At 37.9% G+C, this 19,360-nt stretch overlaps 1 protein-coding gene across 2 annotated transcripts in view; it reads right to left on the bottom strand.

The window, feature by feature from the left end:
* The window catches only part of apoba (apolipoprotein Ba), a 70,561-nt gene that overhangs the window by 11,016 nt on the left and 40,185 nt on the right, over positions 1–19,360 (bottom strand). For both annotated transcript variants that reach the window (XM_072251319.1, XM_072251320.1), the window contains 4 exons: positions 18,744–18,886; positions 16,957–17,378; positions 8,031–15,719; positions 7,547–7,661 (listed from right to left, as the gene is read on the bottom strand). In XM_072251319.1, coding sequence (XP_072107420.1) covers positions 7,547–7,661; positions 8,031–15,719; positions 16,957–17,378; positions 18,744–18,886 — 8,369 coding nt within the window. The remainder of the gene's footprint in view (positions 1–7,546; positions 7,662–8,030; positions 15,720–16,956; positions 17,379–18,743; positions 18,887–19,360) is intronic.

Here is a 19,360-nt window from a genome sequence, read left to right as displayed (position 1 = left end):
GGTCACTTCTCATTCTTCTGAATTCTAGTGAATATAGGCCTGCTATCAAATGCTCTTCATATGACAAGCTATTCAATCCTGGAATCATTTTTGTGAACGTCCTTTGTACCCTCTCCAGTTTTAGCACATCCTTTCTCAGATAAGGGGCCCATAACTGCTCACAATACTCCAAGGGAGGTCTCACCAATACTTAATAAATTCTCAACATTACATCTAGTCCTCTTGAAATGAATGCTAACGTTGCATTTGCCTTCCTCACCACAGATTCAACCTGCAAATTAACTTTTAAGGAATCCCGCACAAGGACTCTTAAGTCCTTTTGTGCCTCGGGTTTTTTTTGTAATTTCTTTTCATTTAGAAAATACTCAAACCTTTTATTTCCTCTACTAAAGTGCATGAACAGATGACCATACACTTCCCGACACTGTATTCCATCTGCCACTTCTTTGCTCATTTTCCTAATCTGTCTGTCCTTCTGTAGCCCCTCTACTTCCTCAAAACTACCTGCCCCTCCACCTATCTTCATATCCTCTGCAAACTTTTCAACAAGCCATCAATTCAATCATCCAAATCATTGACATATAATGAAAAAAGAAGCAGTTCCAACACAGATCCCTGTGGAACACCAGTAGTCACCGGTAGCCAATCAGAAAAGGTTCTCTTTATTCCCACTCTTTGCTGCCTGCCATCAGCCACTGCTTTATCCATGCTAGAATCCTTCCTCTAATGCCATGGGTTCAGAGCTTATTAATAGCCTAACGTGTTAAGGCTTATTAATAGCCTTGTGAAAGGTCTTCTGAAAATCCAAGTACACAACATCAACTGATTTCCCTTTGTCTATCTTTGTTGATTCGGAGCAAGAAGGCTGCAGGTGAACTGCTAAGGATTTCTGGAGCAAAGGCATTTTACTACTCCGGGTAAAAGAGAGGCAAGACTGCGCAGGCACGTGACGTCAGCCAGTAGTGTGGGAAAAGTTTAAAAAGACCGCCATATCCAGTGGGCAGTGGAGTGAGAGGTAGCAGAGTGATAGGGCTTTGGCTCAACGGGCTTAGGCAGTATCAAGGTGAGGTAGGTCTACCTGTGTTAATTGCAGAAAGGAAGTAGTATGTGTGTGAGGTCGGTTTTCTGTGCTCGGTGTCAGATGTGGGAGGTCTTGGAGTCTCCCAGCCTCCCAGACGGCCATATCTGCACCCGGTGTGTTGAGCTGCAGCTCCTAAGGGACCACGTCAGGGAACTGGAGATGCAGCTCGATGACCTTTGTCTTCGTCGACATATGACTTTTGGCTTATTGAGAAAGTAAGGAGGCATGGGAACCAAAGGGACATTGCTTTGTGGATCCAGAACGGGCTTGCCCACAGAAGGCAAAGAGCGGTTGTATACGGGTCGTATTCCACATGGAGGTTGGTCACCAGTGGTGTGCCTCAGGGATCTGTTCTGGGACCCTTACTCTTCGTGATTTTTATAAATGACCTTAATGAGGAAGTGGAGGGATGGATTAGTAAGTTTGCTGATGACACAAAGGTTGGAGGTGTTGTGGATAGTGTGGAGGACTGTCAGAGGTTACAGCGGGACATTGATAGGATGCAAGACTGCAAAACTAGGCTGAGAAGTGGCAGATGGAGTTCAACCCAGATGTGTGAAGTGGTTCATTTTGGTAGGTCAAATATGATGGCAGAATATAGTATTAATGGTAAGACTCTTGGCAGTGTGGAGGATCAGAGGGATCTTGGGGTCCAAGTCCATAGGATGCTCAAAGCAGCTGTGCAGGTTGATGTTGTGGTTAAGAAGGCATACGGATTATTGGCTTTCATTAATCATGGAATTGAATTTAGGAGCCGAGTTGCAGCTATATAGGAGCCTGGTCAGACCCCACTTGGAGTACTGTGCTCAGTTCTGGTCGCCTCACTATGGGAAGGATGTGGAAGCCATAGAAAGGGTGCAGAGGAGATTTACAAGGATGTTGCCTGGATTGGGGAGCATGCATTATGAAAACAGGTTAAGTGAACTCAGCCTTTTCTCCTTGGAGCGACGGAAGATGAGAGGTGACCTGATAGAGGTGTATAAGATGATGAGAGGCATTGATCGTGTGGATAGTCAAAGGCTTTTTCCCAGGGCTGAAATGGTTGCCACAAGAGGATATAGGTTTAAGGTGCTGGGGAGTAGGTACAGAGGTGATGTCAGGGGTAAGTTTTTTACTCAGAGAGTGGTGAGTGCGTGGAATGGGCTGCCGGCAACGGTGGTGGAGGCGGATACGATAGGGTCTTTTAAGAGACTTTTGGAAAGGTACATGGAGCTTAGAAAAATAGAGAGCTATGGGGGAGTCTAGTAATTTCGATGGTAGGGACATGTTTGGCACAACTTTATGGGCCGAAGGGCCTGTATTGTGATGTAAGTTTTCTATATTACGTTTCTATGTTTCTATGTTATTTTTTAAAAAAATTCCAACAGGTTTGTCAGGCAAGATTTTCCCTTGAGGAAACCATGCTGACTATGGCCTATTTTATTATGTGCCTCCAAGAACCCTGGAACTTCACCCTTAATAATGAACTCCAACCACTGAAGTCAGATCAACTGGCCAATCATTTCCTTTCTTCTGCCTCACACCCTTCTTGAAGATTGGAGTGATATTTTCAATTTTCTAGAGTTCTGGAACCATTCTAGAATCTAATATTCTTGAAATATCATTACTAATGCCTCCACAATCTCCTCAGCCACCACTTTCAGAACCCTGGGGTGCACACCATCTGGTCCAGGTGACTTATCTACCTGCAGACCTTTCAGTTTCCCAAGAACCTTCTCTCTAGTAATGGTAACTTCACACACTTTATGAGCCCTGAAACCTGGCACTTCCACCATATTGCTTGTGCCTTCCATGATGAATATATCCTGTGCCTTCCAAATTGCTTCTAGAAATTTCAGCCATTGCTGCTCTATCATCATCCCTGCCAGTGTTCTTTTCCAATCAATTCTGGCCAACTCCTCTCTCATGTCTCTGTAACACTCTTTACTCCACTGTAATACTGATACATTTGACTTTAGCTTCTCCTTCTCAAATTTCTGAGTGAATTCAATCATGTTATGATAACATCTCCCTAGGGTTCTTTTACCTTAAGCTCTCTAATCAATTCTGGTTCATTGCAGAACATGCAATCCAGAATAGCTGATCCCCTAGAGGTCTCAACCACAAGCTGCTCTAAAAGGCTATCTCTTAGGCATTCTAAAAATTCCCCTCTTGGAATTCAGCACCACCCTGATTGTCCCAATCGATCTGCATATTTAAATCCCCCAAGACTATTTTAACATTGCTCTTTTGGCGTGCATTTTCTATCTAACAGGTGCTGTTTATTCTTCTTTGGGTTGGATAACTAGATCTGCACACAATATTCTTGATTCAGTCCTACTTGAGCTCTATGAAATTGAAGCAATGGAGTCTCAATGCTTGTAGCTCATCCCACTTAATATAAACTCCAACATACTATTTGCCTTCCTAATTGTTTCCAGAACATTTCTGTTCTAATTTCTAATGAATGATATACAGTACACTGCGATCTTTCAGAACACAATAATCTTCAATCCCTCCCATGTAAAAAATACTGTTTATTTTTTCAGCAAAGTGGGTGGCCTCACAGTTTTTCTATTGTGCCTGCTTTTCCTTTACCTTGCTTCCCCTGTTTTCAATAGGTATTCCTTAATCCAGTCCAACATATTACCCCTGAAACCTTGCCCTCTAATTTTGTTTACTAAATTCTTAGTGACACCCTGTCAAGCGTCTTCTGAAAGTCCAAATATACCACATTTATACTATTATCTACTCTGCTAGTTGCAACCTTTGTAAAGTCCCAACAGATCTGTCAAACATTATTTTTTCATACATCCATGCTGACATTTCCAAATGCCCTGTTATCACCTTTCAAAACATAGATTCTCCATAATGTTCCCTGTTACCAAACGCAAACACGAGGTAATCTGCAGATGCTGGAATTTCAAGCAACACACATAAAAGTTGCCGGTGAACGCAGCAGGCCAGGCAGCATCTCTAGGAAGAGGTACAGTCAACGTTTCGGGCCGAGACTCTTCGTCAGGACTAACTGAAAGAAGAGCTAGTAAGAGATTTGAAAATGGGAGAGGGAAGGGGAGATCCAAAATGACAGAAGAAGATAGGAGGGGGAGGGATGGAGCCAAGAGCTGGACAGTTGATTGGCAAAAAGGATATGAGAGGATCATGGGACAGGAGGCCTATGAGAAAGAAAAGGGGGAGGGGGAGAAAAAGCCCAGAGGATGGGCAAGGGGTATAGTGAGAGGGACAGAGGGAGAAAAAGGAGAGAGAGAAAAAGAATGTGTGTATATAAATAAATAACGGATGGGGTACGAGGGGGAAGTGGGGCATTAGCCGAAGTTTGAGAAGTCAATCTTCATGCCATCAGGTTGGAGGCTACCCAGACGGAATATAAGGTGTTGTTCCTCCAACCTGAATGTGGCTTCATCTTGACAGTAGAAGAGGCCGTGGATAGACATATCAGAATGGGAATGGGACGTGGAATTAAAATGTGTGGCCACTGTGAGATCCTGGGAGGATCCTGGGAGGGAGATCCCCCTCCCCCTTTTCTTTCTCCCTAGGCCTCCTGTCCCATGATCCTCTCATATCCCTTTTGCCAATCAACTGTCCAGCTCTTGGCTCCATCCCTCCCCCTCCTGTCTTCACCTATCATTTTGGATCTCCCGCTCCCCCTCCCACTTTCAAATCTCTTACTAGTTCTTCTTTCAGTTAGGCCTGACGAAGGGTCTAGGCCCGAAACGTCGACTGTATGTCTTCCTAGAGATGCTGCCTGGCCTGCTGCGGTCACCAGCAACTTTTATGTGTGTTCCCTGTTACCAAAGTCTGTCTGACTGATCTCCAGATCATCAGTTTGTTTTTTGGGTGTCTCCTTCTACCTCCTTTCTTAAATAGTGGGTTATATTTGCTACCTCCAAATGCTTGGGAACCATTGAAGATACACGAAAATTTGAATGTTAACAACCAGTGGATCCCTATTGCAATTTCCTTCAAAAATAAAGATGTATGCCATAAGATTTATTGTTCCTCACTCCCATAATTTGCTTCAATAGTGATTCATTACTTATTCTAACTTCTTTAACTCCTCAGAGACTTTAGCTCAGTAATGTTCCACTATTTCAGGGATGAATTCTTTATTTTTTAACAGATATTCTGCCTATTCCTTATTCTTTGGTATACTAGCACCTAACTTCATTTTTAAAGGACCTGCAATATACTTTAGCTAGTCTTTCCTTTTTTACATACCAGTAAAAGCTCTTACAGTTTGTGTTCTGGCTAGTCATGTGGTTTCCCAATCTGCCATAGCTAACTCATACCTTACACCTTCATAGTTTGCTTTGTTCAGAGTTTGAGACCATACATAGTTTAAGATCAAACAAAATCACTTCCTGCCTTTATATAAGATTCTATTATAATATTTTCCCTAAAGATCCCTTAAGTTTCATTCTATCAGTTGATCCTTTCTCATTTGCCAAATTGAACATGGACATTGATGAAGCGACTGCAGATGGTTGGGCCTTGAGGAACTCCTGCTGTGTTGTCCTGCATCTTGTATAACCGATCTGTTTGAGCCACAATTACCTAATCATAGGAGAGCTTGCCTTTGCTTTACTAGAGTTATTTTATAATACACAAACTGAGCATTAAATTCAGCCTTATTGTCGATGGTAATCATTTTCACCTCACCCCTGCAATGCACTTCTTTAAATTATGTAGGAATTAAGTCTGTAATGAGATATTTTCTGACGAAACCCAAAAGGTTCATTACTGAACATACGCTATTTGGCATCAATGTTGTCAAAAATTTTTTTTATCACTTTATTGATGTTTCCGACAAACTGATGGAACAGTCATTAGCTGGAATAGATACATTCTGTTAACAGAATAACAGGACAAACCTGTGCAATTTTCCACATTGTTGGACAGGTTCCAGTTTTGTAGCCATACTTAAACATTCTGGCTAGATATGTGGTTAGTTTTGCAATGCATCTTCAGTGGTACAACAGAGATGTTGTCTGGTTCTATTCTTTTTTTATACAGTATCCAGTTAGACATTTCTTATACCATGAGCATGAATCAAACTGGCTGAATACTCAGGAAGAAGCAAAGGTGGATCTATCACTTGGGGTTTCAAGTTGAAATCTGTTGGAAACACTCACTCATCTTTGTCATCCATTTGCTGGACCTTTCTATTGAAGTGAGGGATGTTTTTGGATCCTTTTCATCCTTTATATATTAGTTGTAAATTGAACAACACCATCCATGTTGAGATATGATGGGGCTGCATCAAATTACAGCCATAACAGCAGATAATGAAGCCTCCAATGAGGGGACAATTAAACTATGATGTGCATAAAAGAACTGAATCGGAATTATGCAAATATGTATAAAGATTACACTACTGTAAAAGATCATAACAGGGAGGAGACAAGTGGTGCAACAAGGAAGGAAAGAAAACAGGGATATTTATTTAGAAATGGAAGCAGTATCAGAATGGGAACCAGTGTTACTTAACAATATCAGCTGTGATGGTGATCAGAATTAGAGAGCATTACATGCTGGAGATTTTGATGAACTGTTGATTTAAGCGAGTTCACCATGGTAGGTAAGCAAAGACAGCCCCACAATCATCGTGTCCACAAGTAAAAACCTTAGGGTGAGCGGCAGGGTCAGAGCTGGAATTAGATGATTTTACAAGGAACAAACAACTGAATTGATAGTGATCATTATGAAATACAAATCTGAGTCTAGTAATAGTCATGGAGAAGGTCAGTGCAGTGTGGAAACAGACTCTGGGAGCACATCAAATCTCTGCTGACCATAAAGCACCCATTTACGCTAATCCAACCCATTTTATTCTCCTCACTTTCCCTTCCAATCTCTGTCAAAAGGTTTATATTTCTTACACTGATATTTGGAAGTGAAAGATGAGGGGGGCCAGTGGTAGAGGGCTTTAGAAGATAGCTTGTGATGGAAGAAAAAATATTTGGATTATGGAATTGTAATCATCTTTGCAATGGATTGTAAGTATCAAATAATATCCATAGATTCATACATATTGGAAAGTGCTCCCCTTACCTCCCTAATCCCCACCCACACTGACTATCAAGGACCATTTATAGTATCCTACATTAATCCCATTTTTATTCTCCCCTCATTTTCATGCACATACCTGTACACCAGAGGGTATTTCCAGAGGCCAAATGAACCTAGCAACTCAAACATCTTTAGAACATGGGAGGAAACTGTAATATCCAAAGGAAACCCCACACAGACAGCACAGAATTTAGGACTGAACCCAAATCGCTGGAGTTGTAATGTAGCAGCGTTATTAGCAATGCTGTTATGCTGCCTATTGATCATCACAGTTCTCTGAAGTTTATTATAAAATTCTAATCTATTTTCTGCCAAATCTAGCCCTTCAGAGGCTGTTAATTGAAAATTAAACAAATTATACATCATCCAAAACTATAATAAAAATGTACAACATACCTTGAATTCTCAAAAACATAATTCTCCTGCCACTCCATACTTAAGTCAGGATGGGAGAATATATATTTTCCAATCACATTGTAGCCATCATCTGTTTCACTTAGCAATGCATTTGCTGTGAAAGAGGGGAAAAATTGACATTTAAAAATGTTATTTTCAATACTTATAAATCAATATATTTCTGCATAATATTGACTCACTTATCAATTTTTAAACTATGAAGACATTAATTTTGATGAACAAACTAGATTATTTAGGCAATTATAAATATATTTTAGGAATTCTTACAAATTAAAAGAGGATGCTTTTTTAAATTTAACCATTAAAAAAGAATAAATGGAGTGCCTCAGTATATGATTGGTATAGGTATCGGTGAAACGAAATGAATGGAAAAATTACTCAAAGTTAGGATGTACAGTATCTATTAAGCTCAATAACATTCCACTTTTTAAGAATAAAAATATATTACTATATTTGAACTTACCCTCTAATTCGTATTCCAGAAACTGCATGGTAGAACTACATGTGGCTTCCACTGTTGCCATCAACATATTTGCTTTGTCTTCATCTGATTTCACACTGGCAATCCATGAAGTGTTGTATATTGGTGTCAAAACATTGATGTTTCCAGTTAATGACTTAAATGCTGGGAAAACAACTGCTAGAGGCAGATGTATTGTCAGTGATGGAATCTCTATTGTCTTTGCTGGGATTATTAGGGCTGGTGGTTCAGAATCTGCTGCCGGCTTTGCATTGGTGCCTAGGTTGAAATATTGTCCAGCAGTTCCAAAAAACCTTGATAAAGTAAACTGAAAAATCATGACTCTGAATTTTGGTATTGTCACTTCAAGATAAGGGATTTTGTTATATTCAATATACCTAGAATCAATGCTCACATCAGGAAAACTTATAATGGGAAAATCTGGCAAAATAACTTCAAATGGAAGGATGTTTGTCCTCAATGGAATAGTAATATCTGTGAAGTTAATGGTATATGATGGCACTTGAAGTGTAGTATATGGAATGTTAAATTCAGGAGTGATGAAGACTCTTGGTAGTTTTAATTCTGACAAGTGGAATTTATATGAAGGCACAACAATGTTAACCAGTGGTATTGTGATTGTTGGAAATGTAATTTCATCGAGAATTGCGCCTTCTCCAGCTGTTGGAACAAGGTTGCTAAGTATCGCTTCTGGTACATTTTTGATCCACTTAGGGAGATGAAGTGTAATTTCAGGGACATATACTCTTAGACCATTTGCTATCCTCTGGACCGGGAAGGGAATAAGAAAGCCTTCTTCACTCTTTATGCACACTATTAATGCAGATACATTAAAGTATTGTTTCTCCATCTCACTGGCAGTCACATCAAATTTTAGCACATCCCACAAATTTTTATCGTAAACTGGAAGCCATATTTTTTTCAAGAAAGCTACATATCCCTTCAAGGATCCAGCCAGGTCAAGACGTATTTCCGTTCTATTGTTTAATAGTTCTACTGCATTACTGTAGCTCATTGAAAAGAGGTGACCATTATGATTCCATTTCAATGCTTGGCTCTCTGGTGTGATACTTACAGCCACCTCCTGCTGCACATCTGCCCTGTTCCACCAAGAACTGGGTTGACTAAATTTGGCATTTAGATTTGCTGTCACACTCCAGGGTGCTAATTCCAGTGTTGCTTTAGAGGTCTGACTACCTTTCGTTGTCAATGAGTTCATAGGTGTAATTAAATTATTTCCAGAATGTTCCCATACAGCAAAAATACGTCTTGTGGTTGCCTCCAAAGCAAGGTTTTCATTCATCACAATATTAAAACTATTACCAGAAACTGTCTTAGCTGAAGAACTTAGATCAACTTTTGCATTGGAACGAATATTATTTGAACTGAGGTAAACACTTGCTTCATTGTTCAAACCGCAGAAGAATTTGTTTATGGAAGACACACTTCCTCCGACCTGAGCATTAGTTGAAGTTTCCAAATTGAAGTATGATGCAAGATCTCCCAAGGTAAGTGAATGCAGAGCTTTTCCTTCAAGATCAGTTTCAAATGAAGGCACTAATAGCCTGTAGTCAAGAGACACTTTTGATTGCACATTGGGTTTAGACCTTGTATTACCACTCAAATCGTGTGTGAAGTTAAAGATTAAATTGGAAAGTTTAATGTTTGCTCTAGTATTAATTGAAGCATCAATATTCTTCCATGATAAACTTAGAGTGCTGTTGTGCTTTCCCTCAAAGGCCTCATGGTGAACAGAAATAGTTGTTGCTAATTTCAGCCTTCGCCTTCTTGCTAGGCTTGTTGTTCCTTCTGCTTTGAAGTTTGAAGTGAAGATAGATGAAGATGAGACACTATAACGAGCAATTATATCTGACTGGTTGAAAAGTTCAGCATGAGCACCAAGTGTTACTAAACTTGATTTAAGTGAGAAATCATATGTCAAATTGCCCATAGCTGGAAGCTTGATAGGTTCTTGTATAGCAGGTATTTTGATCGTTGGAAAAGATAATTTGTAAAGACTGTCAGGAATGTTCACCAATGTGAATTCAAAGGATGGCATAACAAAAGTATAGGAAGGCATGTTAAAATTAATAATTGGCAATCTAAAGGCTGGAGTAGTAATTTCTCTTGTAGCAACAAAATGGAAATTTGGAATCTCTACTCTGTAAGGAGAGACTTCAGCCTTCAGTACTGGTATGGTATAACTTGGTATACGAAGAAATTTTGGCAGATAACTTGCACTGGGATTTACTTGTGATCGATCATTTCTTAATTGTTTCAAAATGCTGTCTCTAATCTCTTTAAAGGCATTTTCAGATTTTGTACGAAGATCTCCAAACCACTTACAAACAGGTGTCAAGTCAATTCTAAAGTCATGAACATCTTTGTTCTTAATGTATTCAGTCTTCAGGCTTAAATCAAATGTTTGTCGTGGTGTTCTCAAAAATGATTTGAGTCTAGCATCTTCCCAAAGAGAATATTTTTTAATAGGAGATTTCGGGATGGTAATGGGCAAGGTCAGGAAATTCAAATTTGCATCACCAGTCAATGCAAGAAGTAAAATTATATTTTCTTCATTATTACTTGCAATAATATTATGCTTGTACTTGTACTCATTGAACCTTGAAGTTACTTCCCAGACATAACGCTGTACATTTGGATTTAATGTCAGTTCATAGTTATTCAGGAACTCTACTTTCCCAGTAAGTGTAAAAGGGAAATAAACTTTTGCATTGACAGTATTTCTTTCTTTCACAACAACTTCAAATGGTTTTACTGTGAAGGTAAATGAATTATCCACTGTACCCACTGCATGACCTCGGAGGTCAGAATGTTGATTTCCCATTAATTTTACTTCCAACGATGCTAGATCTGCAGTTCCATCCACACTTAAAATACTATTTCCAATCTGTGCAATACTTGTATTTGCATACAACATTAAATTGGCATTAAATGAAGGGAAGATCTCAGTCTTGAAGCTTTGTTTCATGTTTACATATTTAGAGTCTGTGCTACTAACAAATGTGACTTTAAGAGCAGTTTCATCCAGATTCAATTTCCCTTCACCTCTGTATAATCCTTCATCAAAGAAGTTCTTAAGAGAGAATTTTCCACCAGTATTCGTAGTGACAGTGCTTGTTACACTCTTTTCATTAACAATTGTTTCAACAATATTATTCAGAGACACTTGACTTGATAACGATAAATCTGGTACACTGAAATCATGTTGATAATTTGTCTCCATTTTTGTGGAAAGTCCTCTGTCCATTCTTATTCCTATAACATTCTTTGCTTCTGCTTTGTAGGGTTCAGAGGTAATTTTAAGTAAGGTCTCTGTATTTCCGTTCACAAATGGTTTTGAGAAATTAAGCATTCCTTTGTGGTCAATGACGACAGCTGAATGGTCAAGCTTGATATTTTCACTTAGTTTCAGAAGATTCTGCTCAAGAACTGATAGCTGAGCTTTAGCTTCTAAGTCAAATGATAGGATGTCAAAACTTGATTTGCCTTTTGCTGTGATACAAGCTAGAAGTTCAGGTTTGCTTTCAACAACTGTGCTGTTGTGAATTCTAACAGTGGTGTGCAAGTTGTAAACAGGAGATGAAATACTGAACATACCACTGAGTTTTCCAAATGCAGGAACAGATACTTGGTGGGGTATACGAGGCGGCTGGAATTCAGGAATCTTAATGTTGTCCAGCATGAAGTTGTTTAAATTCACTTTTGGAATCCTGAAATCAAGCTCAGTGAATGCACTGAAATCTATTGCAGGAAGCATTATGTTTGGAAGTGTTTGCATGGGAAAATTCAGATCTGAAGTTAGAGAGAATGTTCCTGTGGGAATTTCAAAATTCTGTATGTCATGAATTGTTGTGAGAATGAAGTTCTTAATTGCTTCCAAGTCAATTGTGAAGGAAGGGATAGTAAATACATTCAGAATGGTGATTGGTGGAACTTCAAATTTTGTAGGAATCGTAATAGTTTTTAGTTTCTGTAAATTAACATGGTAAGATGCTGTAGTTAGATTTGTCAGAGGTACTGTAAATGATGGAATGACAATCTGTCCTTGCCTAATAGCCCGTATGCTGACTTCAAACTGAGGTACAGTTATTAAACCTAGGTTCAGCTCTGGAACAACAAAACCTTCTTCGAGGTAAGCGTATATTTGGTTTACTACATCTGTAAGATCATTCTTTGCTGCAAAAATTGCAATATTCTCTCTTGCCTTTTGATATGCTGTTGTGAGGTGATGAATAAGCATTTCATAATAACGCACAGCATCTCGCCAGTGACTTTGCAGTTCATTGTAGATATTCATTTCACTGATCCTTCTGTGGATTTCCCTGATTATATCACCAAATTCAGTTTTTAGATCATTGTGAATTGCCACAGCTACACTTCTGAGTACATCTACCAGCACATCAACCAATTCATTGAGATTTCTCTGTGTCAGGTAGTCGTCAATTAAACAGTGAATTGTTAGAATGTATTTCAACATGGATTTAACTTTCTCTTCTAGTTCTAATTTGCTTATATTATCTTTGACAACTTTGCTTGTTTCTTGGATCCAGTTGTTTGTTCGATCAACAAAAGCATTATAATCAAATTCTTTTAAATCTGTAATAACTTTGCTAAGAACCTCATTAAATTTGTCAATCATTTTCTGGAAGTCATATAATCCTATCTGTTCAGATAGTTCTCTAATATACTGAACTGCTCTCTCAATGTATGCCTTCACATCAATTCTTTTAAGAGTAGCTATGACTCCTTGTATTACTTCCTTCACCTTGTGTTGTTTGATGAATTGCACAGTTTCGTCAAGAAGTTTCTGAATCAATTTATCAAGTTCAAATACTGTAATAATCTTCTGTATCTTGGTATTGATGTATTTAATAGTATCATCTATACCCACGGCCTCAGCACAAAACTGAAAAATCTGGTATGTGCCTCTAATCCAATCATTTACCTTTTTACCAAATGCATTTAGTGCTTGTTTCAGTTTTTCAATTAGCTCACTGAAGTTAATTGTTGAAATTTGTTGATTTAGTCTGTCGGCCAGTTCCTGCAAATTGATGTTTTGGAGTTGTGCCTGCACTTCCTTCAGTTTAGTTTGTAACGCTGTAAACTGATCCTGAATCCACTGAGCCATGTGAGTTTCTTGCTGAGCAAGTTGTTCAAGAAATGCCTGCATTTGAATGACAATCTTCAGAACTCTTTGGGTTATTTCATATCGTTCAACAGTTCTTGCCAACTGATTTATAATCATCTTAGTGAACTCTGTAATGGCATCCTTCAATTCAGATGTATCATACTCTTTCAGATAGTTAAGATAAATCTGCACATTGGTCAGCGTCTTATTGGATATCTCGATCAAAGCAAGGTTGAATTGTTCTGCTGAGTTCTCATAATCTGTTACAAACTTTAACACTTTATCCCTTATTTCATTAATCTTCGAGTCTAAATCCACGTCTTTGATGTAATCATTTATTTGGCGCAATATAATCTTGTATTTCTGGGCATAAACCTTCATGTTCATCAAAAAGTCTTTCAAGGACTCCAAAGCATTTAAAACTTCATATTTTAAGTAGTTGAAGTACCTGGGCAAGTCTTCCAAGAAAGGTATGTCAACAACATGAACGTTTGTATTTTTATCATATTGCAGATTACCTAAAATTTTTATCTTCGATGGTTCATCTGGATCAACAGTGTCCTTTCCCTTAAAGGAGAGTTTTTTGACAAAATCAACCTTTGCTTCACCTTCAATGTTCATGCCAATTCTGTCTGGATTATTGTAGGCATAGATAGTTTGCATGTAGCCATTATTGTTTAACTGACCTTCCAATTTCCATTTACTAGATTGCTCACTTGGATTCACCATAACATCTAAGGTGTTTTTCAGAAGTGTCTGTAACAATTTCTCATTGTTATTACTATGTTCAGAAGTTCCTTCATAGCTATGATGAAGTGCAAGAGCAAATGGTTCTGCCTTCATTTGGAGTTTATTGATAAGCTTTCCATTGTGCTTGGCCAAGTAATCAACATTTCCATCGGCAACAGTATCAGCATCAAAGGTGAAGATAAATGGAAGAGCTGCTGTACGAACCCGATTCACTAATTGCAATTGTTTTGATTTGCAAGATGCATCGCTGGAGAAATATGCAGAAAGTCCAACAATTTCCAAGTTTAACTTGTGATTAATTTTATTTGACTGCACTTTTCCAGTTGTGTTTGCACTTAATAAAACTTGCCATTCTGCACACTGCAAGTCATAAGAATGTTTCACCTGATGGGCATTCTGCTTTCCCATGAATTCACCCTTCAAATTAATCTTGAATGGTTCAAGCAGAAATTGTCCAGTATGGGTAAGATCGAGTTGTTGGTATTTGAAACTGTTATCATAATCACAGGAAAATTTGAAATTTTGCAATAGCATTTGTAAATTTTGGTGGTAGATTCTTTCTGAATTAAGGTGCCCATTGGTCTGCATTTCTGCATTGATTGCTCTTGAATTAATAGTAAAGTGATCTGTATGGTTAAATACAATTTCTTTATATGCCATCTCTGTAGTTGTGAGAAGGTCCAGCCCTTGTGCTTTATTAAGACCAAGAATGAAGTTATTGCTTGCTTTAGTGTCCAAAATACTACCTGAAGAAGAACTGGACATTTGCACTCCATTGCTATCTATTAATCCATTAAAATTCAAATTAACATAACTAGTATAATCATCTAGGATGGCAAATACCATGGTGGCTTTTGATTGTTGAACATTAACTTTGAATCTAGATTTCAGATCAACAGGATCTATGTTAAAACTTGAGTTCACTTCAGCTTTCAGACCACCATTCCCAATGCTCAGAGTACCCTGGTTACTTACAAAAGGGAAAAGTGCAGTGGACTCTAACTGCAGACCATTATCATTTAATACAACAGCAAATACATTGTGGAAACGGTAGTTCCAATAACTCAATCCGTTGGTTGTTTGCATTTCTTTATACTTTCCTGTTGAGTTCAATAACAAACTCAGTTGTCCCTCATTGTAGCTGAGATGATCTGCAGCTTCTATGGTAGCATCAAACATGTGACCACGTAGCTTGTTCTCTATCTTCAGTCCTTTATTGGTGTTAGTCCATTTAATGTTGCTGATGAAGTCACCGTTATGAGACCGGCCTGAAGTGTCACATTTCACTTCGTATCTCCTATTTGTCATCCTTAGTTTGATGATATTTTTTAGATTTAATAATGAGCTCTCAGTGTTTGAGGAAAATGTTAAACTATCGCTGCTGAATTCATTGTTCATTCTGTTGGTAATTTGGAGCAATGCAGAATTGAAATTTAAAATTGAACTTCCACTGCCTTCCTTATAGGATTTAAATGTTTCAGACATGGTATAGTTCCAAGCAGAATAAAATGAAGATACCTCTACCATTCCTTTTGCACGCCCTTGTATTTCGAAATTTGAATCATGTCCAAACCCAAATTGATATGATGAAATCAAGGAGGTCTTTGCTGCTCCTATACTAAGTGCATGCCATTCAAATTCTACCTCAGATTTATCATTTGAACCATGGTTCTTTGTTAATAGCTTTACTGAAGATGTAAGTAAGGAATGTTTAAATGATCCAGTGATATCTGTAGATAGATGTTCTCCAGCTTGGCTTGAGAGTGCTGAACCTATGATACATAAAATACATAAATTTTAAATTGCACTTGGAATTAAGTTCAGGCACAGCAGCTAAGTAGATGATAGTTTTATAATGGTGAAATTATTTACGCCAATGAAAACTTGTGAAATCCAACAACTGTAATTAGTTTTCATGCCTAATGCAGTTTTCAAAAGTTTGCAAACTTATTGATCAACTATAATATTATTGTCTTTGTTTCTCAGATCATGAACTTTACAGTGTTGATTCCAAACACTGTGGGACAAATCCTTGTAAAACTGTTCTTCCAAATTCTTACATGGGAAGTGGATGTTGCTGTCAAACAATGGTCTCAAGCCAATCACCTGAGCTATGAAATTCATGTGTTTTATTTTATTATTTGAGAAACTCATAACTATTGCCTTCCCTTCAAACAGAACATGTGACTAAGTAGGAAATTAATGACATCAAATATGCTTAAATAAAACATGGTATAGAACATAGAAGAACAGAACATTACAGCAGAGTACAGACCCTGAAACCCACAATGTTATGCGGACCTTTTAACTGACTATAAGATTAATCTAACCTTTCCCTCCAACATTTTTTTATCATACATGTGCCTATATGAGTTTTTAAAATGCCTCTTATGTATCTTCTTCTACCACCACCCCAATAGAACGTTCTGCCCACACTCTGTGTAAAGAACTTACCCCCTATACTTTCCTTCTTGAAAACTATGCCTTGTTGAATTAGCCATTTCTGTTCTAGGAAAAAGTCTTTGTCAGTCCATTCTATCTATGCCTCTTATCATCTTGTAAACCTCTATCAAGTCACCTCTCATACTCCTTTCATAAATTTGGATATCATAAATATGGATAAATAAATATGGATGCTGTCCAGGTTGCATGCCACCTTGGACAATGTCTCCCATCCACTACATAATGTACTGGTTGGGCACAGGAGTACATTCAGCCAGAGACTCATCCCACCAAGATGCAACACTGAGCGTCATAGGAAGTCATTCCTGCCTGTGGCCATCAAACTTTACAACTCCTCCCTTGGAGGGTCAGACACCCTGAGCCAATAGGCTGGTCCTGGACTTATTTCCTGGCATAATTTACGTATTACTATTTAATTATTTATGGTTTTATTACTATTTAATTATTTATAGTGCAACTGTAACGAAAACCAATTTCCCTCAGGATCAATAAAGTATGACTATGACTATAAAGAAGAATTCAGTAACACATTATTAAAATACTCACCTTTCAGTTGGTATGACAAAAAATCCAGAACTGAGTCTGCTTTGGTATCTAGGTCAACTGAAAATGGTCTTCCATCTTGCTTTCTACTGCGTTCACATTTAAAGTTGGAGGTCCAGTTATAATAATTATTGTTCAGCTTGGAAGAGAATTCCAGCTTGTCGATTGAAGGAATCTGGAACTTGTATATTTTGGGAATTGTAAAAGAAGGAATAGAAGTTACTTCTCCAAAAAGAGGAATAAAAACTGATGGTATCGTGTAATCATTCGATGGTGAAGTAATTCCGAGCACTTTTTTAGCCACCGGATGTAATCTCACTGTTCTTGGAAAAAGTGTAACTTCTTCAAACACTTTCCCACCAAAAGGAATTGGAACGTGAATGTCAACTTTATTATCCCCAAATGTACCTGCGATGGAGCCTTGACTATGATGGGAAAGATGTAGTGGAGGAAAGAAAAGAAAAACAAGAATATTAGCTATGGTTCTTATTAAAAGCAAATAAAATCTTGTAACAGTTTGTATTCGATCTTCATGCTTTATGGTAAAGTGGAAAGGGATGTGGTCATCACTGGGCAAAAGTAAAAGGTCAGTGCTTAGGAATTGAACAATGATCTTTTTTTAGCTAAATACTAATAGAAAAGTGAATTATAGCTAGGCATGGAAAACGAGAGACTTTCTAATGAAGACACAATGTCACTGAATAAGCAGCTAGATGAAATAGAGGAAGAATATAATGAAGCATAAACAGCAGGTCAGATGAGTTAAGGTGAGATGAGATGATGGAGAAACCTAAAATGTAAAATAAGTCATCCTTATATCTTAACATTTGCTTTTTGTTCAGATTCTGGTAAATTTTCTGAACTCTTACTGATAATTACTGATACTAGATTCAGTGGACAGTAGGCAAATTATGCAGGACCCAACTTATTGTCCGGTTGTAACATGTCCCTATCCAATCATGTTCACCTGTTCCTGATGCACAAAGCTACTTGCAGCCTTCAATCAAGCAATCAGATTTGCTTGGGGCAAACCTGCAGGTGCCATTGTGCGGAGTACAATGATAAAAACCTCTGATAAAAGGCAAAGCTACAAGCAGAGCCTTGTTCACTTCAAAGCTGGCACAGGCTTCAACAGTTATTAAATGCCCTTGAATTTCAGAGAAATTTTTAAAGCAGAGAAAATTAAATAAATATCTAGGAACATGGTATACCTGGAAATAATTCAAACATTAAAATGGAAGGAAAATAATTCCAAAAATTACTTAGTGTGCCCTGTGTCTCTGAATTTTCAGACTTATGATACCCATTAACTCTATGCTATGGAGATATGCTATGCTTGATAACCTGGTATAAGATCAAAGAAGTAAATCCCTAGTGTAAAGGACCCCACTGATGTGCAGCATGTGGTGTTCAGCAATAATTGTAGTGACAGATGCAGTGCGATTTGTCACTTAGAAAGATTCAGACTTCAGCATTTGACAGATAGTTAAATATCTACTGAAATTTTAAATAGAAAACCTGAAATCCAGTTTGCAAGTTCACTCCAATACTTGCAGGGAATAGCAGAAAATTGAAGCAAGATGAATTTAATGACAGCGGATCAATATAACAGTTTGTATTTTAATTTCCCATCTGGCAAATTGCTAGGTGGATAAACCAGTGATGGAAACTTGCAGCCTGGGATCCATAAGAATGTTGCTCAGTAATTAGAACAGGGAAAGGACAGAGATCAAACTTTCAGCAGCGAGCTTTGAAAAGCAACTCTTTGTCCCTTGATTAAGTAAACTTACTTCTTTAAAAAGAGTTTTTCTGGAAGAGTGAAAGATAATTTCATTTGCTTCAAATCCAAGTTCCCCAGAGTTTGCAAATGGTTTTGAATGGTGGGAGCAAATGGAACTTTACCATTAGCCTGTTGTAACCACATTTTGCTTGCCTGCCAAAAAAGAAATACATATGTTTGTTTCCCTGCTTTGAATTAATCGCTGCTGCATAATTCCCTACAGGTGTAAAAGACAAATAGCCTGCAAATGAGCCCATAATACTACTGAAACTTCCATTTCTTACTGATGAAAATATTTTCATCTTATAAAAATCATGATCCAATAACAATGACTTGCATTTACATCACAATATTAACAAGGTAAAATACTCACTGATGCTTCTGCAGAACAATTTATTGAAATAAGTTTACATTAATGTTAGATTAGAGTTTGGACTAGAAGTAGCAATTCATGGATAAGATTATTAATTGTAGATAAACTAAAGCTTAACAAAATGCCCATAATTATATACTTTATTTAGGCAGATTTGATGTCAAAGGAGCTCCAGGATTGGAAGCATAGCTCAAGCCTATGAAGGATAGCAAGATTGCAAGGAGTCATGAGTTGGTGACTATGCAATTGGATAC

This window comes from Mobula birostris, chromosome 2, assembly GCF_030028105.1.
Source record: "Mobula birostris isolate sMobBir1 chromosome 2, sMobBir1.hap1, whole genome shotgun sequence".
Taxonomy (NCBI): Eukaryota; Metazoa; Chordata; class Chondrichthyes; order Myliobatiformes; family Myliobatidae; genus Mobula; species Mobula birostris.
Note: the sequence above shows the minus strand (reverse complement) of the source record. Positions and strands in the feature narration are given on the sequence as shown.